We start from the raw sequence: 20,220 nt of genomic DNA, 5'->3' as shown, positions 1-20,220 counted from the left end.
GCATCTCAAACAGGTGGAAGATATTTGAATGTGTGCTGGCTGTCTTTACCCAATGATCCCAATACATCAATTTTTTTCTGATTGCAGAAAATCTGAAACCATCGACTGCTAATAATGAATTCTCAAAACAATGAATCCAGTCTCCCCCTATAGAGGAGGATCTCCTGGCATCATCAAGAAAGGAGGAGGTGTTACAATAGAGATGGCTAAATCTATGCATAGTAATTGATTAAGCAGTGATATATGTTTTTAATCTACCAAGAGCAAGTACAAGGTGAATATTGGTAAACAAAGCTGCATACGTTGCAAAACAAGCTTTTAACCAATCATGTACTTGCAAGATGAACTTTTAGTCAATCAGGTACTTGGATAAAGCAAGCCAATCCCTGATCAATACTTAGGTGCAGTTGGCAATCACAATTTCGATAATAAAAAAACACCTCTCCTCCTTCACTGGCTTTAAGACATAAGTATGTCAAGAAGTGTGGGTGCCAGCAGGTCAAGCTCAAAATATGTTTATTTCAACATGCTGTATTTAAACAGCAGCCGGTCACACTGCTAACACTCTACAGTGTTTAAAGCCTGCACGGCACTTTGACACTATGCTCCGTTTCTAACGCACGTTGACACAGTAAGTGTTCGGTCCGTCTTGAGGCTAGCACATTCACCTCACGCTCTGCCCACCCATGGACTAGTGCGAACAGCTTAACTTAGCGCTCTGTGGTCCAAGGTGCTCTAGCAGAGCAGCTATCAGATTGTTCATAGATTAGCAAGTGCACACCTTGCACAGACTTGCCTTGAGCTGTCCACATTGGTGCTCCCTAGTTCGGCCCGAATCATTACAAAAATATTGCTGCGGCCTTGCCCGAGTCTTTACGCTAATTATACCTCCATAACTTTTCTGCATGTAAGCATGAGACCAGACCTACTGCAGAAGCGGCTGAGGCAAACTAGCAGCCTTTCAGTGAGCACGGCAGTTGACAGCTGAGAGACGTGCCTCTGTCGTCACAGCAAGTCCTCTATCATCACAGATGGTCAATGTAGACAGCGGTTCCACTGTGACTACAGCTGATAAGATGAATAAAGTATGATGAAAATCAGCTGCAGGCCTTTGACAGCACCTCAGGTACCTTGTGCTGTCGACCACCTGGGTTTGTTGTTGGGGATTCTGCCAATCTCAGGAACTTTCACTAGTGCCTGGCGAAATCATTGCCAAAATTGTTAGAATGAAAGATGGGTTCCACACTGGATCATGTTAGAAGAGAATTAGGTTTAATGCAAAAGAGAAACACCCCACACCGCAGTCCTGCCAGGCACAGCTAGCAACTGAACTGCCTGGTTCAAAACCCAGAACTCTGATATGTCATCGTAGAATGTCAACACGTCATAATACGTTCTGCAGCTTCAACATTGCTGACGCTGCCCAAGCACATTATAACACTAATGTGACTCAAAGTGCACAAAGGATCAGGATAACTGGTCATCCTGTGGTCGTTAACAAAGAAGCAGGGGTATGAGGGTGACAGGCATAGGTAATAATACAGTGACACTGCACAGTGACAATACTTCTTTCAAAGGCATCATAAAGACATGCAAATAATGACTTACCCAAAGGAAACCATGATCCATAGAAAGTGAATCAGATTTAACTTCAGAAGCGAGATATGGTTCAGGATTATAGACTGCACATTCAATCTACAAAGTTTGAAAGAAAACTTGGTTAATCGAAATAGAGTAGTTAACGCCTTGTCAACTCTTAAAAGAACTGATAATAATTGCATTTAAGTTTGCCTTTAGTTAAGTAATTTTCTTTCACATTTGTCCTTGCTGCTGATGCCAAAGAATGAATCTACCCTAAATCCTAACACATATTTGGTTCTATGCATCTGTCTGATGGTCTTGTTTTGTATCTTAGCATTGGCTACTTCTATTTTCACATGCATTCTGAATTAGAGATGCAGAACATTTTACTTGTGCACTTGTGTACTTATACCCAAAGGCCTCCCAAGTGCCTTCTTACAAGAATTGTAAGTAGGATTTACACCCCATAAAGCTGATCAGAGAACTATGATTAGATGATTTTTCCAACCTTAATCACAGATATAACGGCAGAAAATCAGCCACTTTCAAAATGTCCTGCATACTGTGTTTGGGACATGATCGTCATGAAATGATACATTAGCACAAGGTTGTAACTTTGGATCTATTCACAACTTTCCACTGTGCTTTTCACATATACTTTTTACTCTTGAGGTAGGTTCCAAATGGTAGAAGCAGGTGTGCAAATTGAGTGGGAAGAACCTTCAAACACCCCTATACTTGAAGGAAGTGGAAGAAAATAGGATTCTAAATGAGCAAAATATAATGGGTTGCAGAAATGAGAAAAAAGGTTTGATGTGCTAATGTAAATGTCAGCTGGGGAATTTCTGTCCAGTGGACTATCCACGTGAGTAAGTAAAAGTCAGTAGGATTACTTATCGTAAACCAAAACATGGATACATTTTTTTGAGTATCCTTGAGATTTTATTTGAGTTCCCAAAAAATCGTAGGACGATACAAACAGTGAGTGGATTTCAGACTTTTAGAAAATGTTCTATGAAAGAGGACTGTTGGTTTTATGATGGTAACATGATAAGTACCATAACATGTATACCCTATATATTGCAGAGCTACATTCTTAGGTCCTGATTTAGTGGTTGTCAGATAGAGTAAAGGCAATCAGGGTGGTGGAGCACTTTACGTTCCCCACCCAGACTTTACTCCTCACAACAAATTTTGAGATCACCACCAGCCCTGCAGTGAACTATATGGGGCTGTATGAAATGCCATCACAGCAGTTCTTACAAAGCAATTTAAAAGTTTGGTGTTCATTTGTCATTGGTAACAGGTGTGTACACTAAACTTTTAAATGCTTTTACTTTTCAAAAACAAACTTGCAAAGCAGGAGTTTGTTTTAGGAAAATGAAACAACAATGGCCCCCACACTATATGAGATTTTTTCGATGGTGTGGGAGGAACTGTTTTTATTTATGTCAGACAGTAAAAAAATAAAGCCACCAGACTGCCCACTCTAAAAAAAGATGTATGGTCAGATAGCTTACCTCAAAATACTCCCTTACACCATTAGAAGAAGGTTTAGCCTACAGAGTACATTTTACTCTGTCAGCGAAGACATGGCGGTCAGTCCAACACAAATTTAGGAAGGTGACTAGGAGTTTGGTGGACAGGGTACTCCATTGTTGTTGCTATGGTGTACCCTGTCCATAAAAACCAACACTGGGCCCTTAGATTGCATGTAGTATTGCATTGGTGGAATATTCTCACCTCTTCTAATCTCCAAGGCACATTCCAAAAGGCATACAATTAGGAATTCACTGACATTTGTAAAAAGTAAGTGTGTTTGTAATATCTCATTCTTAACTTCATATTTGACAAATGTTATGTCATTCATGAACACTACAGTGAAAGGTTTTGCCAACAGAATTATATTTTCATCTTAAGAAGAACCTACAAGTTAGCCAGAAGTACTGGTGATGGCTGATGATTGTGTTTTCATCCTTTTAGAAATGAAATATAAATAGAAAAACTACAATCAAACCTAAACAAATAATGTTTCCATTATCCAATGGAAGTGATTAATCAGTGGTAGTATACTTGGATTCCTCAGGCCACTAGAAGAACTGTAGTCCAGGGCCTAGTGCTCTCCCGGCTTCACTATGGCAACTCAGTTAACCCAGGAAGTCTACTGTATGTAACCAAGTGCCTAGAAATCATTCAGAATGCTGCTGCTTATATCGTAAAAATCCCCAAGTCTCAGTCAGTTTCTGTATCCTTGGCAGGGATGAACTGACAGCAGGTTCTCGAAGAATCAAATGTAAAACTCTCTGTTTGGCCCAATGGGCAATGTACAATAAATGTCTCCTTCTAATCCAGCAGTTGCTATCCCCTGTAAACCTAAAAGACTATTACACTCCTCTGATCAGACACTTCTTACTGTACCAAAGATCAAGAAAGCAAGAAGTGGAGGTCACTCATTTGCCTACCTTGCACCCAACCTCTGGAACTCGTTACTCCTATCACCAAGATCGATTAGAGAATCCAAGAAATCACTCAAAACATACCTTTGTGAATTACCTGATTTTGTCATCACTATGTGATGGACTTGACCTGAGGCGCAGGTAAGCCCATCGGGTAGCCATGTTCTTTATCAATCCTTAGCATAGCATAGCACTTGCTACTGTGCATTTTGTTTTGCTCATACTTCATAGAACCTGACAGAAATAGTTGGCATAAAATATATTTTATTAGGATTTAGAACCGCTAATTTGACCTGAAAAGAACAGACTTGTCCCAAAAGGAGTTGTGAGCTAAACTAAGGAGCTGATTTAGAGTATGGCTCAGTTGCAATGGCGATGAAGTGTCGTGTCTGTCATACTCTCGATCGGACTGTCTGATTTAGAGGAGGGTGGGGCGCCACGTTCGCTTCAACGGAGTAAAGTTTACTCTGCAGGTGTAAAACCACCTCCGACTACCCGAGGGAGGAGGGGCAATCAGAGGTAAGCCATCTGATTATCTTCCCTATTTAGACTGCCAGTTTGGATGGTATATTTTCCTTACTGTCTATCATCAACAAGGATATGTTGGCAGTGAGAGACAGTAAAAAAAATATATAGACTCACACCATAGGAGAAAACATCCATGGTGTGGGGGTCATTTTTCTTTATTTACAAATAAATACTACAAAATTGAGAGTTGTTTTTGAAAAATAGAAAAAAAAATGGAAAAGTTTGACAGACCGAAGGAGCCCCTTGCAAACTTTTCCTACGCTGATAGGAACTGCCATGAAGGGCCAGTGAGGGGAGCTGTACATTTGCAAATGTTATGGGTGGATTAAAGGCATGGGGCAGACATAACATTTTCTGCCACCCTGTTTTCCTCCACACTGTCTGCCAAACCCTAAATCCGGCCCTACATCTCAGCCATCATTTATAATGAATTGATGTTATTGCATGACCCAAATTTTACACCAAGATGTCTTTATGTAGACAATTGCGCCAGAACCAGAGTCCTAGGAAAGGGGTCTGCAGAAGCAGGCAGTACACCATTCTGACACCTGCCTTCAACAGAAAGAAGAATCTGCCCATTAACATCTAAAAGAGGCCACATTTCTAATACTCCTTGTCTACTACATTTTACGCTGACTATATGTCCTTCCACCACAGACTGAAAACCCAGCTCTGCAAATCACATTGACAATACCAGTTATTCCTTTTTTCTTCCATATACCCACACTCTTTCCAAAAATCATTGCTCATGTGCTGTTATCTCTATTTAAGCCATTCCTGCTTCCATTAATTTATTTACCTAACAAATCCTACTGTTGTGGTTTTCCGAAAGAGAATTTAAATATAAATTGAGCCCCTTTCACATATACTGAACATGACACTAATACCGAACCCAAATCTGATAAACACTGCAAATTAATCCAATTTCAAAAATGATTTAGGGGTACTTCCGGTCAAACTCTACAAGCAACCCCATTGTGAATTATTTTTCTCAGCGGATGACAGGGAAATGTTTCCACACATGTCCCAGCTTTAGGCACAATAATTTGATGTCCCCAAGTAATCTAGTATGAAGGATTGAACTTGCTTCATTTTTAAAAAACAACTGAGCATTACAGCCCTTTTCGCTGCAAATTTAGTCCATTAGCTGAGGCCCTATGTTTTAAAGACCAATCTACAGGGAAGCACATAAAAGCAACTGATAACTGAAGAGCAATCACAGAGCAATTGCAGTACTAAGAAAAGAGGCACCTCCTCTACTTGAAAGGAAACATATATTAAAGCACTCCAGAAATATTTTCTTTTCTTTTGTACAGACACAACAATTTCAGGATATGCTACCAAAGATGTTTGTGCCAAAGTACAAACATAACTGATCTCAAAAATACTACCACAGCACAAATATTAACATCACACCTAACACCAGGTGAAATTGTAGCTACTCCATACATCTGATAACAGCAGACATAATGGTCATCAAGTTTACTATAATAGAGATTTTATACCCTCTTACATCATACATTGTCTCCGTATAAAACCAGGAAGCCAAAATGATAACCTATGTTTCTCAGTTCAGCAATGCACCACCTATTGTAAGATAGGTTCACTCTCTGTCTATGCTATTATAGGTTCCTTAAAAATATTCTGCCTCATCCATCACAACCTATACTAAAGACTCCAGATTATTTCCCAGATTCTAAATGAATGCTGTACAGCAAGGCTAAAAGCTGTTAACAATTCCAATAGGTCTCAAAGACAAGACCTATTGGCTTTGCAAATGTCAGGTCAATTCTAGACAGCACATGCATGGTCTGTTGCAAGACATATTGTGGGCTTAGCAAGAACATACAGGGGCTTCAAGCCCGCACGTTTCTCACCATTGGTTGGTTTACCCTTCACTCTCATTGGCTTGGTTCTTATTCAATGGCTTGCCTTGTCCAGCTTGTATCTGCTGCGCATGCGGAGCACTGTCACCTTATTTGTGCCCTCCCATTGCTCACTTTTAGGGACCTGTTTTTATTTGTACTTATGCGCTCTACAAGAGTGCACACATTTTCCAGATGTCTTCCTTGTGTACTTTTTTTAACTTCCCCACATGCACCATGTTGAGCTCTCTCACCATGTGTTTCTCTGCACCCCTTTCCTTGATGAACTCCCCCTTATATGCTCCTACCCCCAAGTTGCTTTTTCATCAGTGTGCTTCTCCCCGTCTGCTCCAAGGTTATCCCTTTCTCTTCTCATTTCTCCCCCAAGCTTCAGGTTGCTCTTCTGTCTTGCCCATTGCTACTTCTCCCTAGAAATGCTCTCTCTACTGCTTCTGCCCCCCACTTATCTTCCTCTCATCCCTGCCCCCAAGTTGCTTTCTCCCATCTGTGCCTTCCTCCTCTCTCACCCATGTCTTTCGACATTCCCGCCATGCTGGTTTCGACAACCCCACCCTTTTGCTTCCCCCACCTAGACCTTCCATGTTGTGTGGTAAGAGTACCCACAAAATGATATGACCACTGGATCACAGCACCATTATTTAGGTTTAATGCCATTAGGCATGCTGTACAACATGGCTAACAATTATTGACAAAGCCAGAGGTTTCAAAGACGAGGCCTATTGGCTTTGCCATTGTTTGTCTGTATTCTTCTACATTCCCTTTTGAAAGCTCTTCCCTTACATTTCAGAGGAGAAAACCCTCCTCTCCCTTTTAGGGACAAATTAAAAAACGCACATGCTTATCCTCTGATCCCTCCACTATCCTTCTATCTCTAAAAGAGTTGTTTAAATACCTAGTGCTAAAAACCTTCAGGTGAACATGAATTAAAAAACAAACATGACCCAATAGAAATAAGATGAGATGAAAAAATATGTCCGACCGAATTGTCATGCCAGCAAATATATGGTGGATGGGAATGAATAAATCAGCCAGTATCACTTATAATTACACTTACTGTTGGGCCCAACCATATGCTAATGAGCTAGAATGCAAACAGTGTAATTGCCAGAGGTTTCAATTGGTGCACGCATTTACATATTTTGTTTATTTGCAGCCTGCTAGAATTGTTATCAATCACAGCTCCTAGTATGACTGCAAGAGCTGCATGCCTGACACACATAAGAGTCAAAAGAAATGTTTCTTCTTGCATTGCTATTGCTACTAGACCGGATACGCCCCTGAACCATACCTAACTGTTACCAGTAGAAGTTATTTTGGTTGGAAAGCCTTTACCCCTTCCTAAACTTAACATCTTAGAAAATAATTATGATATATAATAATACCACCTTAAATTCTGTCAGTGCTTCTGTGTTAAAGAGTTCTAGGCTTCCTTGCTTAAAATCACTAGTGGTCCTACTGCAAGTTTTGTTTTCATAGAGTTTATTAGGCCTCTTATAACCTGTTCTCCCATCAGACACCAAATATTAGACTTTCCCCACATTCATGACCACCACTTCCATGCACGAAAGCAACATTAAAATATTGCCAAGATTAGCTAAGGAATTGTTTTTTTAAAGCATGGGCGTAAAATCCGTTCCGCTCGCGGAATTTGCGGATTTTCGGCAAATTCGCAATCTGCGAATTATTGCGAATTTGCCGAAAATTTGCAAATTCGCACGCAGCGGATTTTTTTGCTTGGTCGCGCTTGACAAATACAATATTGCGGCGCGCGGCGTTCACTTACCGTCATTCAGCGTTTGAAGAGTTGTTTTTCTCCATGTTTGCGTGTGCTGCGCCATTTTGGATCTTGCTGCGTGATCCCGCGGGAGTTTGTCGACCGCGATTATGTCATCGCAGCCCGCCACCTTGTCAACGTGAGTACGTCATAAAGGCCTGTGATCACGCATCGCGGGAGTAAACAATTGCGAACACGTAGATGCGGCGGGCAGCAACAATCTCGCGCTCGCGAAATTGCAAAATTTGCAATTCTGCACAAGAAATCCACCAGCAGGCAGCATAAACCTTCTGAAAATGATGATTTTTATCAGAATAACTCCTCAGGTTGACATTTGCCTGCACTTTTTTTTTGCAAGGAGTCCATTTTGGGGGGGGGTGGGAGGAAGGAAGTGCCCCACAGTCTCCAACTTCCTGTTCCTGTCCAGCAGGCTCCTCCCAGTGCTTTGTTCATGTCCTGGTCACTTTGATGTGGATCTTGACCTGGAAGGATTACTTTTTGTGGATGCTGCTGGATATTTGGATTTGAGGCCTTGTTGACTTTCTTTGGATCACTTTTGGATTAGAAATGTCACAAGTAAGTTTGTTTGGGGCATTAAAGTTGTGTCAACTACAATTTTGGAACTTTTTCAGAACTATTAAATGAAATATATTGTGGGTGGGTAGCCACAGTATCCAGTAGGACCAGGGTTAGCATGATACAACTGTTTTGTTGAATTTCAACATGATTGAGGGCATGGATGCCATTGGATTGTGGTGATTTGGCTGTTGTTGGGGCCTTTTGCCCAGGGGTACTCAGTGGTGCATTGACTGAGTCTTTCTGTGGGGTCTCTTTAATGTAAACATCATGGAGGGCATGGATGGCATTGGATTGTGGTGATTTTTGTGTGTTTTTCGATTTTTTGGCTGTTGTTGGGGCCTTTTGCCCAGGGGTAATCAGTGGTGCATGGACTGAGTCTTTCTGTGGGGTCTCTTTAATGTAAATATCATGGAGGGCATGGATGGCATTGGATTGTGGTGATTTTTGTGTGTTTTTCTATTTTTTGGCTGTTGTTGGGGCCTTTTGCCCAGGGGTACTCAGTGGTGCATGGACTGAGTCTTTCTGTGGGGTCTCTTCAATGTAAACATCATGGAGGGCATGGATGGCATTGGATTGTGGCGATTTTTGTGTTTTTTTTACTTTTTGGGGTGGGGTGGGGGCCTGTCCATGTGGGTGGGGGCCATTTTGAGGCCTGGTCCAGGCAGGGCCTGGCCATGTGGGTGGGGGTCTTGGGGCCATTTTGAGGCCAGGCAGTGTGCTTTGTTGTGCCATAGGCCTGCACCCAGTCTGCCATGCTTTCATCCATTATGCCCAGGGGTACTCAGTGATGCATGTACCGAGTCTTTCTGTGGGGTGTCTTGAATTTCAACATGATTGAGGGCATGGATGGCATTGGATTGTGGTGATTTTTGTGTCTTTTTCGATTTTTTGGCTGTTGTTGGGGCCTTTTGCCCAGGGGTACTCAGTGGTGCATGGACTGAGTCTTTCTGTGGGGTCTCTTTAATGTGAACATCATGGAGGGCATGGATGGCATTGGATTGTGGTGATTTTTGTGTGTTTTCGAATTTTTGGCTGCTGTTGGGGCCTTTTGCCCAGGGGTACTCAGTGGTGCATGGACTGAGTCTTTCTGTGGGGTCTCTTTAATGTAAACATCATGGAGGGCATGGATGGCATTGGATTGTGGTGATTTGTGTGTGTTTTTCGATTTTTTGGCTGTTGTTGGGGCCTTTTGCCCAGGGGTACTCAGTGGTGCATGGACCGAATCTTTCTGTGGGGTCTCTTGAATGTAAACATCATGGAGGGCATGGATGGCATTGGATTGTGGTGATTTTTGTGTGTTTTTTGACTTTTTGGGGTGGGGTGGGGGTCTGTCCATGTGGGAGGGGGCCATTTTGAGGCCTGATCCAGGCAGGGCCTGGCCATGTGGGTGGGGGTCTAGGGGCCATTTTGAAGCCAGGCAGTGTGCTTTGTTGTGCCATAGGCCTGCACCCAGTCTGCCATGCTTTCAGCCATGCTTTCATCCATTATGCCCAGGGGTACTCAGTGGTGCATGGACCGAGTCTTTCTGTGGGGTGTCTTGAATTTCAACATGATTGAGGGCATGGATGGCATTGGATTGTGGTGATTTTTGTGTGTTTTTCGATTTTTTGGCTGTTGTTGGGGCCTTTTGCCCAGGGGTACTCAGTGGTGCATGGACTGAGTCTTTCTGTGGGGTCTCTTTAATGTAAATATCATGGAGGGCATAGATGGCATTGGATTGTGGTGATTTTTGTGTGTTTTTCGATTTTTTGGCTGTTGTTGGGGCCTTCTGCCCAGGGGTACTCAGTGGTGCATGGACCGAGCCTTTCTGTGGGGTCTCTTGAATGTAAACATCATGGAGGGCATGGATGGCATTGGATTGTGGTGATTTTTGTGTGTTTTTTTACTTTTTGGGGTGGGGGCCTGTCCATGTGGGTGGGGGCCATTTTAAGGCCTGGTCCTGGCAGGGCCTGGCCATGTGGGTGGGGGTCTAGGGGCCATTTTGAAGCCAGGCAGTGTGCTTTGTTGTGCCATAGGCCTGCACCCAGTCTGCCATGCTTTCATCCATTATGCCCAGGGGTACTCAGTGGTGCATGGACCGAATCTTTCTGTGGGGTGTCTTGAATTTCAACATGATTGAGGGCATGGATGGCATTGGATTATGGTGATTTTTGTGTGTTTTTCGATTTTTTGGCTGTTGTTGGGGCCTTTGCCCAGGGGTACTCAGTGGTGCATGGACTGAGTCTTTCTGTGGGGTCTCTTTAATGTAAACATCATGGAGGGCATGGATGGCATTGGATTGTGGTGATATTTGTGTGTTTTTCGATTTTTTGGCTGTTTTGGGGGCCTTTTGCCCAGGGGTACTCAGTGGTGCAAGGACTGAGTCTTTCTGTGGGGTCTCTTTAATGTAAACATCATGGAGGGCATGGATGGCATTGGATTGTGGTGATTTTTGTGTGTTTTGCGATTTTTTGGCTGTTGTTGGGGCCTTTTGCCCAGGGGTACTCAGTGGTGCATGGACCGAGTCTTTCTGTGGGGTCTCTTGAATGTAAACATCATGGAGGGCATGAATGGCATTGGATTGTGGTGATTTTTGTGTGTTCTGACTTTTTGGGGTGGGGTGGGGGCCTGTCCATGTGGGTGGGGGCCATTTTGAGGCCTGGTCCAGGCAGGGCCTGGCCATGTGGGTGGGGGTCTAGGGGCCATTTTGAAGCCAGGCAGTGTGCTTTGTTGTGCCATAGGCCTGCACCCAGTCTGCCATGCTTTCATCCATTATGCCCAGGGGTACTCAGTGATGCATGTACCGAGTCTTTCTGTGGGGTGTCTTGAATTTCAACATGATTGAGGGCATGGATGGCATTGGATTGTGGTGATTTTTGTGTCTTTTTCGATTTTTTGGCTGTTGTTGGGGCCTTTTGCCCAGGGGTACTCAGTGGTGCATGGACTGAGTCTTTCTGTGGGGTCTCTTTAATGTGAACATCATGGAGGGCATGGATGGCATTGGATTGTGGTGATTTTTGTGTGTTTTTTCGAATTTTTGGCTGCTGTTGGGGCCTTTTGCCCAGGGGTACTCAGTGGTGCATGGACTGAGTCTTTCTGTGGGGTCTCTTTAATGTAAACATCATGGAGGGCATGGATGGCATTGGATTGTGGTGATTTGTGTGTGTTTTTCGATTTTTTGGCTGTTGTTGGGGCCTTTTGCCCAGGGGTACTCAGTGGTGCATGGACCGAATCTTTCTGTGGGGTCTCTTGAATGTAAACATCATGGAGGGCATGGATGGCATTGGATTGTGGTGATTTTTGTGTGTTTTTTGACTTTTTGGGGTGGGGTGGGGGTCTGTCCATGTGGGAGGGGGCCATTTTGAGGCCTGATTCAGGCAGGGCCTGGCCATGTGGGTGGGGGTCTAGGGGCCATTTTGAAGCCAGGCAGTGTGCTTTGTTGTGCCATAGGCCTGCACCCAGTCTGCCATGCTTTCAGCCATGCTTTCATCCATTATGCCCAGGGGTACTCAGTGGTGCATGGACCGAGTCTTTCTGTGGGGTGTCTTGAATTTCAACATGATTGAGGGCATGGATGGCATTGGATTGTGGTGATTTTTGTGTGTTTTTCGATTTTTTGGCTGTTGTTGGGGCCTTTTGCCCAGGGGTACTCAGTGGTGCATGGACTGAGTCTTTCTGTGGGGTCTCTTTAATGTAAATATCATGGAGGGCATAGATGGCATTGGATTGTGGTGATTTTTGTGTGTTTTTCGATTTTTTGGCTGTTGTTGGGGCCTTCTGCCCAGGGGTACTCAGTGGTGCATGGACCGAGCCTTTCTGTGGGGTCTCTTGAATGTAAACATCATGGAGGGCATGGATGGCATTGGATTGTGGTGATTTTTGTGTGTTTTTTTACTTTTTGGGGTGGGGGCCTGTCCATGTGGGTGGGGGCCATTTTAAGGCCTGGTCCTGGCAGGGCCTGGCCATGTGGGTGGGGGTCTAGGGGCCATTTTGAAGCCAGGCAGTGTGCTTTGTTGTGCCATAGGCCTGCACCCAGTCTGCCATGCTTTCATCCATTATGCCCAGGGGTACTCAGTGGTGCATGGACCGAATCTTTCTGTGGGGTGTCTTGAATTTCAACATGATTGAGGGCATGGATGGCATTGGATTGTGGTGATTTTTGTGTGTTTTTCGATTTTTTGGCTGTTGTTGGGGCCTTTGCCCAGGGGTACTCAGTGGTGCATGGACTGAGTCTTTCTGTGGGGTCTCTTTAATGTAAACATCATGGAGGGCATGGATGGCATTGGATTGTGGTGATATTTGTGTGTTTTTCGATTTTTTGGCTGTTTTTGGGGCCTTTTGCCCAGGGGTACTCAGTGGTGCAAGGACTGAGTCTTTCTGTGGGGTCTCTTTAATGTAAACATCATGGAGGGCATGGATGGCATTGGATTGTGGTGATTTTTGTGTGTTTTGCGATTTTTTGGCTGTTGTTGGGGCCTTTTGCCCAGGGGTACTCAGTGGTGCATGGACCGAGTCTTTCTGTGGGGTCTCTTGAATGTAAACATCATGGAGGGCATGAATGGCATTGGATTGTGGTGATTTTTGTGTGTTCCGACTTTTTGGGGTGGGGTGGGGGCCTGTCCATGTGGGTGGGGGCCATTTTGAGGCCTGGTCCAGGCAGGGCCTGGCCATGTGGGTGGGGGTCTAGGGGCCATTTTGAAGCCAGGCAGTGTGCTTTGTTGTGCCATAGGCCTGCACCCAGTCTGCCATGCTTTCATCCATTATGCCCAGGGGTACTCTGTCAGTGGTGCATTTTATTGGTCTTTCCATTTTGGGGGGTGGGTATAATAAAAAAGCTTACTTGCAAACTATTAATTGAAGCGCTACATATGCAACATTTATTTAACTGATGTTCCTCTGTCTTCGTTTGCTTTTAGGTGCAGAAAGACGAATCATCAGCCTCATCGTTCCTCATCAGTGCCAGGAAGAAGTCCTGCTGCGCTGTGTGCAGCACAACGTCACGTGTGGCCACAGACATCTCTGCAACTTGTGCAACTGCGGCCTGCTGTTCTGACATCTGAAGAAGATGGCCCCAAAAAAAGTTGCCCGTAGCTCCTCTAGCAAGAAAGTTGCCAGTAAGGAGCAGAATAAGCAAGTGGCGCCACTTACCAAGGAGACTGGTGTGACGACCGCCACATTTTTTGGGGAAAAAAAAAGTACGCCTGCAGCAGCAGCGGGGTCTGCTGGGGACCAAGCTGGGAGCAGCACCTCCGCTCCATGTGGCTCAGTGCCACCACCCCCACGCCAACTTAGGTCCAAGCCCTTTAGTGCTGCAGAGGCAGCCAGTATAGTTGCACAATCACCATCGACCAGTGATGTTGGCTCATCGCAAGAAAGTAGCAGCATCCCTCAATCAACACAGGTTGTTGTAACTCATCTGACGAGTGTTCAACAACCACAGCCACAACAACAACCACATGTGCAAGTACAAGCCCAAGTACATGTGGAAGGAGAGGCGGCGCAAGGAGAGGCGCTAGCAGAGGTGCATGGAGCGGCACAAGTGCCCACAATAGTTGTTCCTCCCGAAGTAGGGGCACATCAGGAAATCGACATTCGAGCCGAGGTATCATCTGAGGAAGCCACTTGATTCATTGTCTTCCAGATCCCCAGCAAGGAAAAGATCAAGGGTGTCTACATCTTCTTCAAGCCCCCTTCCTTCTGATGATATGGATGAAAATTGGGAACCACCAGTGCTGTCTGAGAGTGAGGCACACCATGATCTGACAAAGGTAGCTAAGCGTAAAAGGAAGGTCCCCGAAAGTCTCATAGTTATGGAGTGTGATGATGACGCTGAACAAGAAGTGGCGTATAATCCTGCTGATGAAGACTCTCACGACGACGACGCAGTCATCATAGACGTCACTCCAGCCTCAGCGGGCATGCAGCAAACAGACATTTTTACCCTATCCCGAAATGCTGCTGAGCGTGATGTTGGCGACGTGTCAAATGGGACCACCACCAATGCAGTTAACTAGTACACCACCACCTACAGCTTCCATATTTTCTCGCCAGAAGGGACCTCCATCCACCTCGACCTCCATTTCCTCAATTGCACAACGTAGTAAATTTCAGCAACACACATCCTCCACTTCATCTGGCATTAGCATTCCCAGTATCGCCTCCTCCGCCCCCCACAGACATTTGAAGTCCGCAGTTTGGGACTTCTTTAGTGTTAGCCCAACAAGGGAAAACATGGCCATTTGTACCATTTGTAAGGTTCGAGTTAGTCGTGGTAAGCTTGGTACCAACTATGGTACCGGAGGCCAGAGAGGTCATCTTGAAAGACAGCACACTGTCAAATGGCATGAGCACCTAAGGGAGATCAAGGTAGCCCGAATTGCAAGTCAACAAATTGTATCCGTTTCATCTGATGATGACGAGGAGGAAGAAGCGTCAAACATTTCTTCAGTTACACCCAGTACCCCTGTCAGCAGCACACCCCCTGCAAGATATATGAGCCACACTAAGAGTGTGGGAGAGAGTGAGACACCAATGCGAAAAAGTTCATCATCATCACTGAGCGTAACTGGGTCGAAAAAGTCATCATCATCCCGTAAAATTGTCCAGCCCACCATTAGAAGCATGTTGTTTTCAGATGCGCCATTTGAACGCAACCACTCAACGGCGCGTCTGTATAACACTAAGCTGGCTAAAATGCTAGCGATGGACCTTCTCCCTTTTTCTTTTATGGAAGGGGTGGGTTTTCTTGAAATGGTGGCAACGCTCTGCCCTAAATGGAAGGTTCCTAGCTGGTTCTATTTTGCCAGAGTTGTTGTTCCAGCACTACATGAAGATGTGCTGGAGGTGATTGGGGCAGCTTTGCAGAAGAGTGCTGTTCACACTATACATCTGACAACAGACATGTGGACCAGTTGCCAAGCCCTTGATTACATGTGCATCACTGCACACTGGGTTTCTTTTTCAGGGGTTAAAGCAAAGCTAAACACAGGTGTTGACACGGACAAAGTTCATAAAGCTGCTCGGAAACATGCAACAGTAGCCATGTTTGCCATGGAGAAAACTCATACAGCAGAAAACATTTTGCATGAGTTTAACACAAAGGTCTTTCAATGGCTGTCCCCAAGAAAACGCATGATTGGTTATGTTTCCACAGTTAATGGTGCCAATGTAGTTAAGGCCATGGATATGGGTAACTATTTCAGAGTGCCGTGTTTGGCGCACTGTATAAACCTGGTTGTTAAGAAATTCTTGCATGAGGAAAGTCCAGTCTACGAGTTACTGACCACCTGCCGAAGAATGTGCACACATTTCAACCATTCTTTTAAGGACCGGAAGCAGCTGAGGTGCCTGCAACATGAACGCAAAGTGCCAGTGAAAGCACTCATCCAGGACGTGGTAACACGTTGGTACTCAACCTTCTACATGCTTGAGCGCCTGTATGAGCAGTATGCGGTAGTCGATCAGTATTTCTTTAAACTGGGTACACCTATGATAGACCTGAGGATACAGGTGGAGCAATGGGAGCCATGCTTCGTCCTTTTGAGGTCTTCACGCGTGCAGTCAGCAGGGAGGACTGTAATTTGGGAAAAGCTATCCCATTGTTGCGCATGCTAGAGGACAAACTGAAGGCGGTGTCTTCTACGTTTCAAAAAGATGGAAAGCAAGAAGCATTTGAGTTGGCGGAGAAGTTATTACAGCGCCTACTTCGCGATGAACGTCTTCAAAAGATCAACACAGAACAGCATTACATTTCTGCTACTATTCTGGATCCACGGTACAAAAAGGCAGTGGCAGGCAGAGTATTCTTTCCTTTTGATGACGCAGATGTTACAAAGTACAAACATTGTCTAGCTGTGTCAGCCACTCGGTTTGAAAGAGAACGGCAGGAAATTGAAGGAAAAGGCAGTACATCAGCATCAGCAGGCCATCCGGAGTAAAAAAAATCCACTTCTGCATCTGTGGCTGTGGCAGAAGTGAGTGATTTTCCCTCTCAGCCGTTAACGACACCAGCAACCGTATCATCTGCACCAGACACAACAGTAATATTGTGTGAAGAAGAGGATTGGCTAACTCAGCTTGGGTTTGCTTCTCAAAAGGTCCCAGAAAAAAGTAAGCAAAGTGGAGGAACCCTGGAGAACCTTCAGTCGATGATGCAGGCCTATCTGAATGACTCAACATAGGTCTATGTTCATCATGACCCATTGGCGTATTGCATGGGAAAAGAGATGTGTGGCCAGAGATCACCAACCTGGCTTTAAATTACTTGTCTTGCCCACTCGCAAGCGTGTCTTCTGAACGTGTTGTCAGTGCTGCTGGTGGCATTGTAACTTCCAAAAGGACCCGCCTCTCGCCCAAAAATGTGGAGAGGTTAACAATGATCAAGATGAATCAGCACTTCATACCACCAGATTACAAAATACGAGAATGCACGCAGGAAGAAGACGAGGAGGACACCAACTTAGATGAGGGAAGTTCTTCTCTGTTAACTGACCTACTCCCGTCTGAATTCTCAGAGTTTGAGGACGAGCTCTTCTTCCCTGACACCGAGCCTTGAAAATGAGTCAATGAATCACTAACTTTCTTTTTCGTCCTTATACACTTTTATTCCTATGTGTCTGTCTTTCTTTGTTTTGCAAAATCTATATAAAAAAAACTTTAATCACCTAATCACAAAAACAAGCCCATCAGCAGAACTGTCTTCACTTATTTGCTTATTGATTTGAAGGTGCCGCAGTCTGCATTCCTCAGGTTCACAAGAACATGCTCCTCTATCCTCCTCGTCCAGACTCCTATTTCCATCAAAGCAGATGGCTGGATTACGCCCAATGAAGAAAGACTCTGCACTTGTGGGGCTGTTCTACTTCTTTGCGGGTGAGTTGACGGGTCTGGGGCATTGCTGTGACGGTCTAATACCGGATAAAAGTGGTTTGGAGAAAATCAGAGGTGAAAAAGTATATTGCGTTTTTGCTCACTTGCCTGTCTTTGGGGTGCTGTTTGGGGGGCATTTAGGTTGTTGGGGGTGGGTTTTGGGGTCTGTGAGCACTGCTGGTACATTCTAATGTTGATTGCATTTGTTTTACAGGAAATTCATGGTGGAAAAGGGGAGTTGGGGCCTAGCTGCAGAGCGCATTTGGACTGAATTCCAGGTAGGCCCAAAGTTTCCTAAGTGTGGCTTTTCCCGGTTTTGCTTTTCGGCTTTTTGGGGGGTGAAACTTGTTTTTGCCCGGGTTCACGGGTCTGGGGGCCTTGCTTGGAAGGTGTAATACCGGCTAAAAGTGGTTTGGAGAAATTCGGAGCAGAAAAAGTGTTTGCGCTTTTGATCACTTGCCTGTCTTTGGGGTGCTGTTTGGGGGGCTTTTAGGTTGTTGGGGGTGGGTTTTGGGGTCTGTGAGCACTGCTGGCACTTTCTAATGTTGATTGCATTTGTTTTACAGGAAATCCATGGTGGAAAAGGGGAGTTGGGGCCTAGCTGCAGAGCGCATTTGGACTGAATTCCAGGTAGGCCCAAAGTTTCCTAAGTGTGCCTTTTCCCAGTTTTGCTTTTCGGCTTTTTGGGGGATGAAACTTGTTTTTGCCCGGGTTCACGGGTCTGGGGGCCTTGCTTGGAAGGTGTAATACCGGCTAAAAGTGGTTTGGAGAAAATCGGAGCAGAAAAAGTTTTTGCGCTTTTGATCACTTGCCTGTCTTTGGGGTGCTGTTTGGGGGGCTTTTAGGTTGTTGGGGGTGGGTTTTGGGGTCTGTGAGCACTGCTGGCACATTCTAATGTTGATTGCATGTGTTTTACAGGAAATCCATGGTGGAAAAGGGGATTTGGGGCCTAGCTGCAGAGCGCATTTGGACTGAATTCCAGGTAGGCCCAAAGTTTCCTAAGTGTGCCTTTTCCCGGGTTTTGCCTTTTGGCTTGTTGGGGGTGTTAAACTTGTTTTCGTCCAGGTTGACAGTTCTCGGGCCATTGCTGGGACTGTCTAATACCCGAAAGAAAGTGTTTTGGAGACAATCCCTGGGGAAAAAGTTTTTGCATTTTCTGAGATTTCGCTCACTCTACCGTTTTCGGGGGCTGTTTGTGGGGGTTCCTGGTGTTTGTGGGGGGTTTGCGAGTCTTGGAGCAATGCTGGGTATGGATACTTTTGCTTGCTTGCAAGTGGTTTGAATACAATCCATGGTGGGTAGGGGGGATTTGGGCCTACTTTACTTTCAAAGTACGTTTTGTCACCATTTTCTACTAGGCCTCTGACAGGTAGCAGTATCGCACGTTTTTTGAGATCTGATTGGGGGTCTTCTACATTTTTGCGACTGGGTTAAGTAAGGGTCTGGGAGCACTGCTGCGAAGGTCTAATTTTGTTCTAAAACACAGTTTACAGTACACCTAGCTTGAGGGGAAAAATCCGCTAAATTAATTCGCCCATACTTATTTATCCTTCAAAAGGAGACTCAGACAGAGTACGCACTTTCAAAAATATTGTACTGTCTATTAGGAAACTCAAAGTGTGACTTTTTGCACTACACAGCGTACATACCTTATATTTATTTGTCAGTGGTGTTCTAATATCACTTCCTGTTTTTCCATCAATAATTACAGGCCGTGTTTCAGCCTGTGCAATGGGAAAAAAGGATGAAGTCAGGCTTCACATTAGCGAGCCGCAATTCAGCATCCGCCAGGCAGGCAGTGGACAGGGTGTCTTCTGCTCACCAACATTGATGGACGGAGCGTCAGATGGAATGGAGGAGTCCCGCTAATAAGAGGAATGGTTGGATGCATGCAACTTCCCAAATTCAACAGGACAACTACAACAACATACAGATACAGTATCCGTTCTTTTCTAATTATCTTTTAAGTAATATTAATGCTGTGAACTTCTATGAGTGTGACTCTGCATTTCTTTGATCTCTGCTTCTAAATTCATCCCTACAGCCATTGTATAGGTTTTACTTCTACATCAAAGGGAAGGGAGTAAAAGTAGTTGATCAATGGATCAACGGACACGGTTATCCACACAGGAAAGTGGAAGGTCCAGTTGCAGCTTGTGTCCGTATCTTGTACTAGGAAAACAAAGGGGGTTTGCTGCACTGTTCCTATGATAAGTGAGGGAAGTGTTTAACTGGCATTACCACAGATGTTAGAGTAACATACTGGGGCATCCATTTTGTTGGATGTGATTGCCTCACACACCCCGAAGGATGTCATGCTTCATCATCGGCGGTTGCTCCTCGTCGGGGAGGCGGTGCAATCCCCGACGGGCTCACCTCAAAGAGGGGCTCTTTGGCGGAGATCTTTTTCCAACTGCCTTATGGTGAGGTGGGGGTGTGTGGGCTGGGCTAGATGTGGTGGTGAGTGGGACATTAAAATGTAGCAAGGGGTACCGGAATTGAGTTTATTCTGGGGGTCCCCTGGCTGCCGTTAAAAAAGTGGGGTTAGCTCACTAGGTGTCAGCAGGTT

General features: G+C 44.9%; 1 protein-coding gene across 7 annotated transcripts in view; it reads right to left on the bottom strand.

Moving 5' to 3' along the window:
- The window catches only part of ARHGEF10 (Rho guanine nucleotide exchange factor 10), a 1,140,991-nt gene that overhangs the window by 403,191 nt on the left and 717,580 nt on the right, over positions 1-20,220 (bottom strand). For all 7 annotated transcript variants that reach the window (XM_078647916.1, XM_078647912.1, XM_078647917.1 and 4 more), the window contains one exon: positions 1,609-1,695. In XM_078647916.1, coding sequence (XP_078504042.1) covers positions 1,609-1,695 — 87 coding nt within the window. The remainder of the gene's footprint in view (positions 1-1,608; positions 1,696-20,220) is intronic.

Source organism: Lissotriton helveticus, chromosome 6 (assembly GCF_964261635.1).
Source record: "Lissotriton helveticus chromosome 6, aLisHel1.1, whole genome shotgun sequence".
NCBI classification, from domain to species: domain Eukaryota; kingdom Metazoa; phylum Chordata; class Amphibia; order Caudata; family Salamandridae; genus Lissotriton; species Lissotriton helveticus.
The sequence above is the reverse complement of the archived record's forward strand: the minus strand, read 5'-3'. Positions and strand labels throughout refer to the sequence as shown.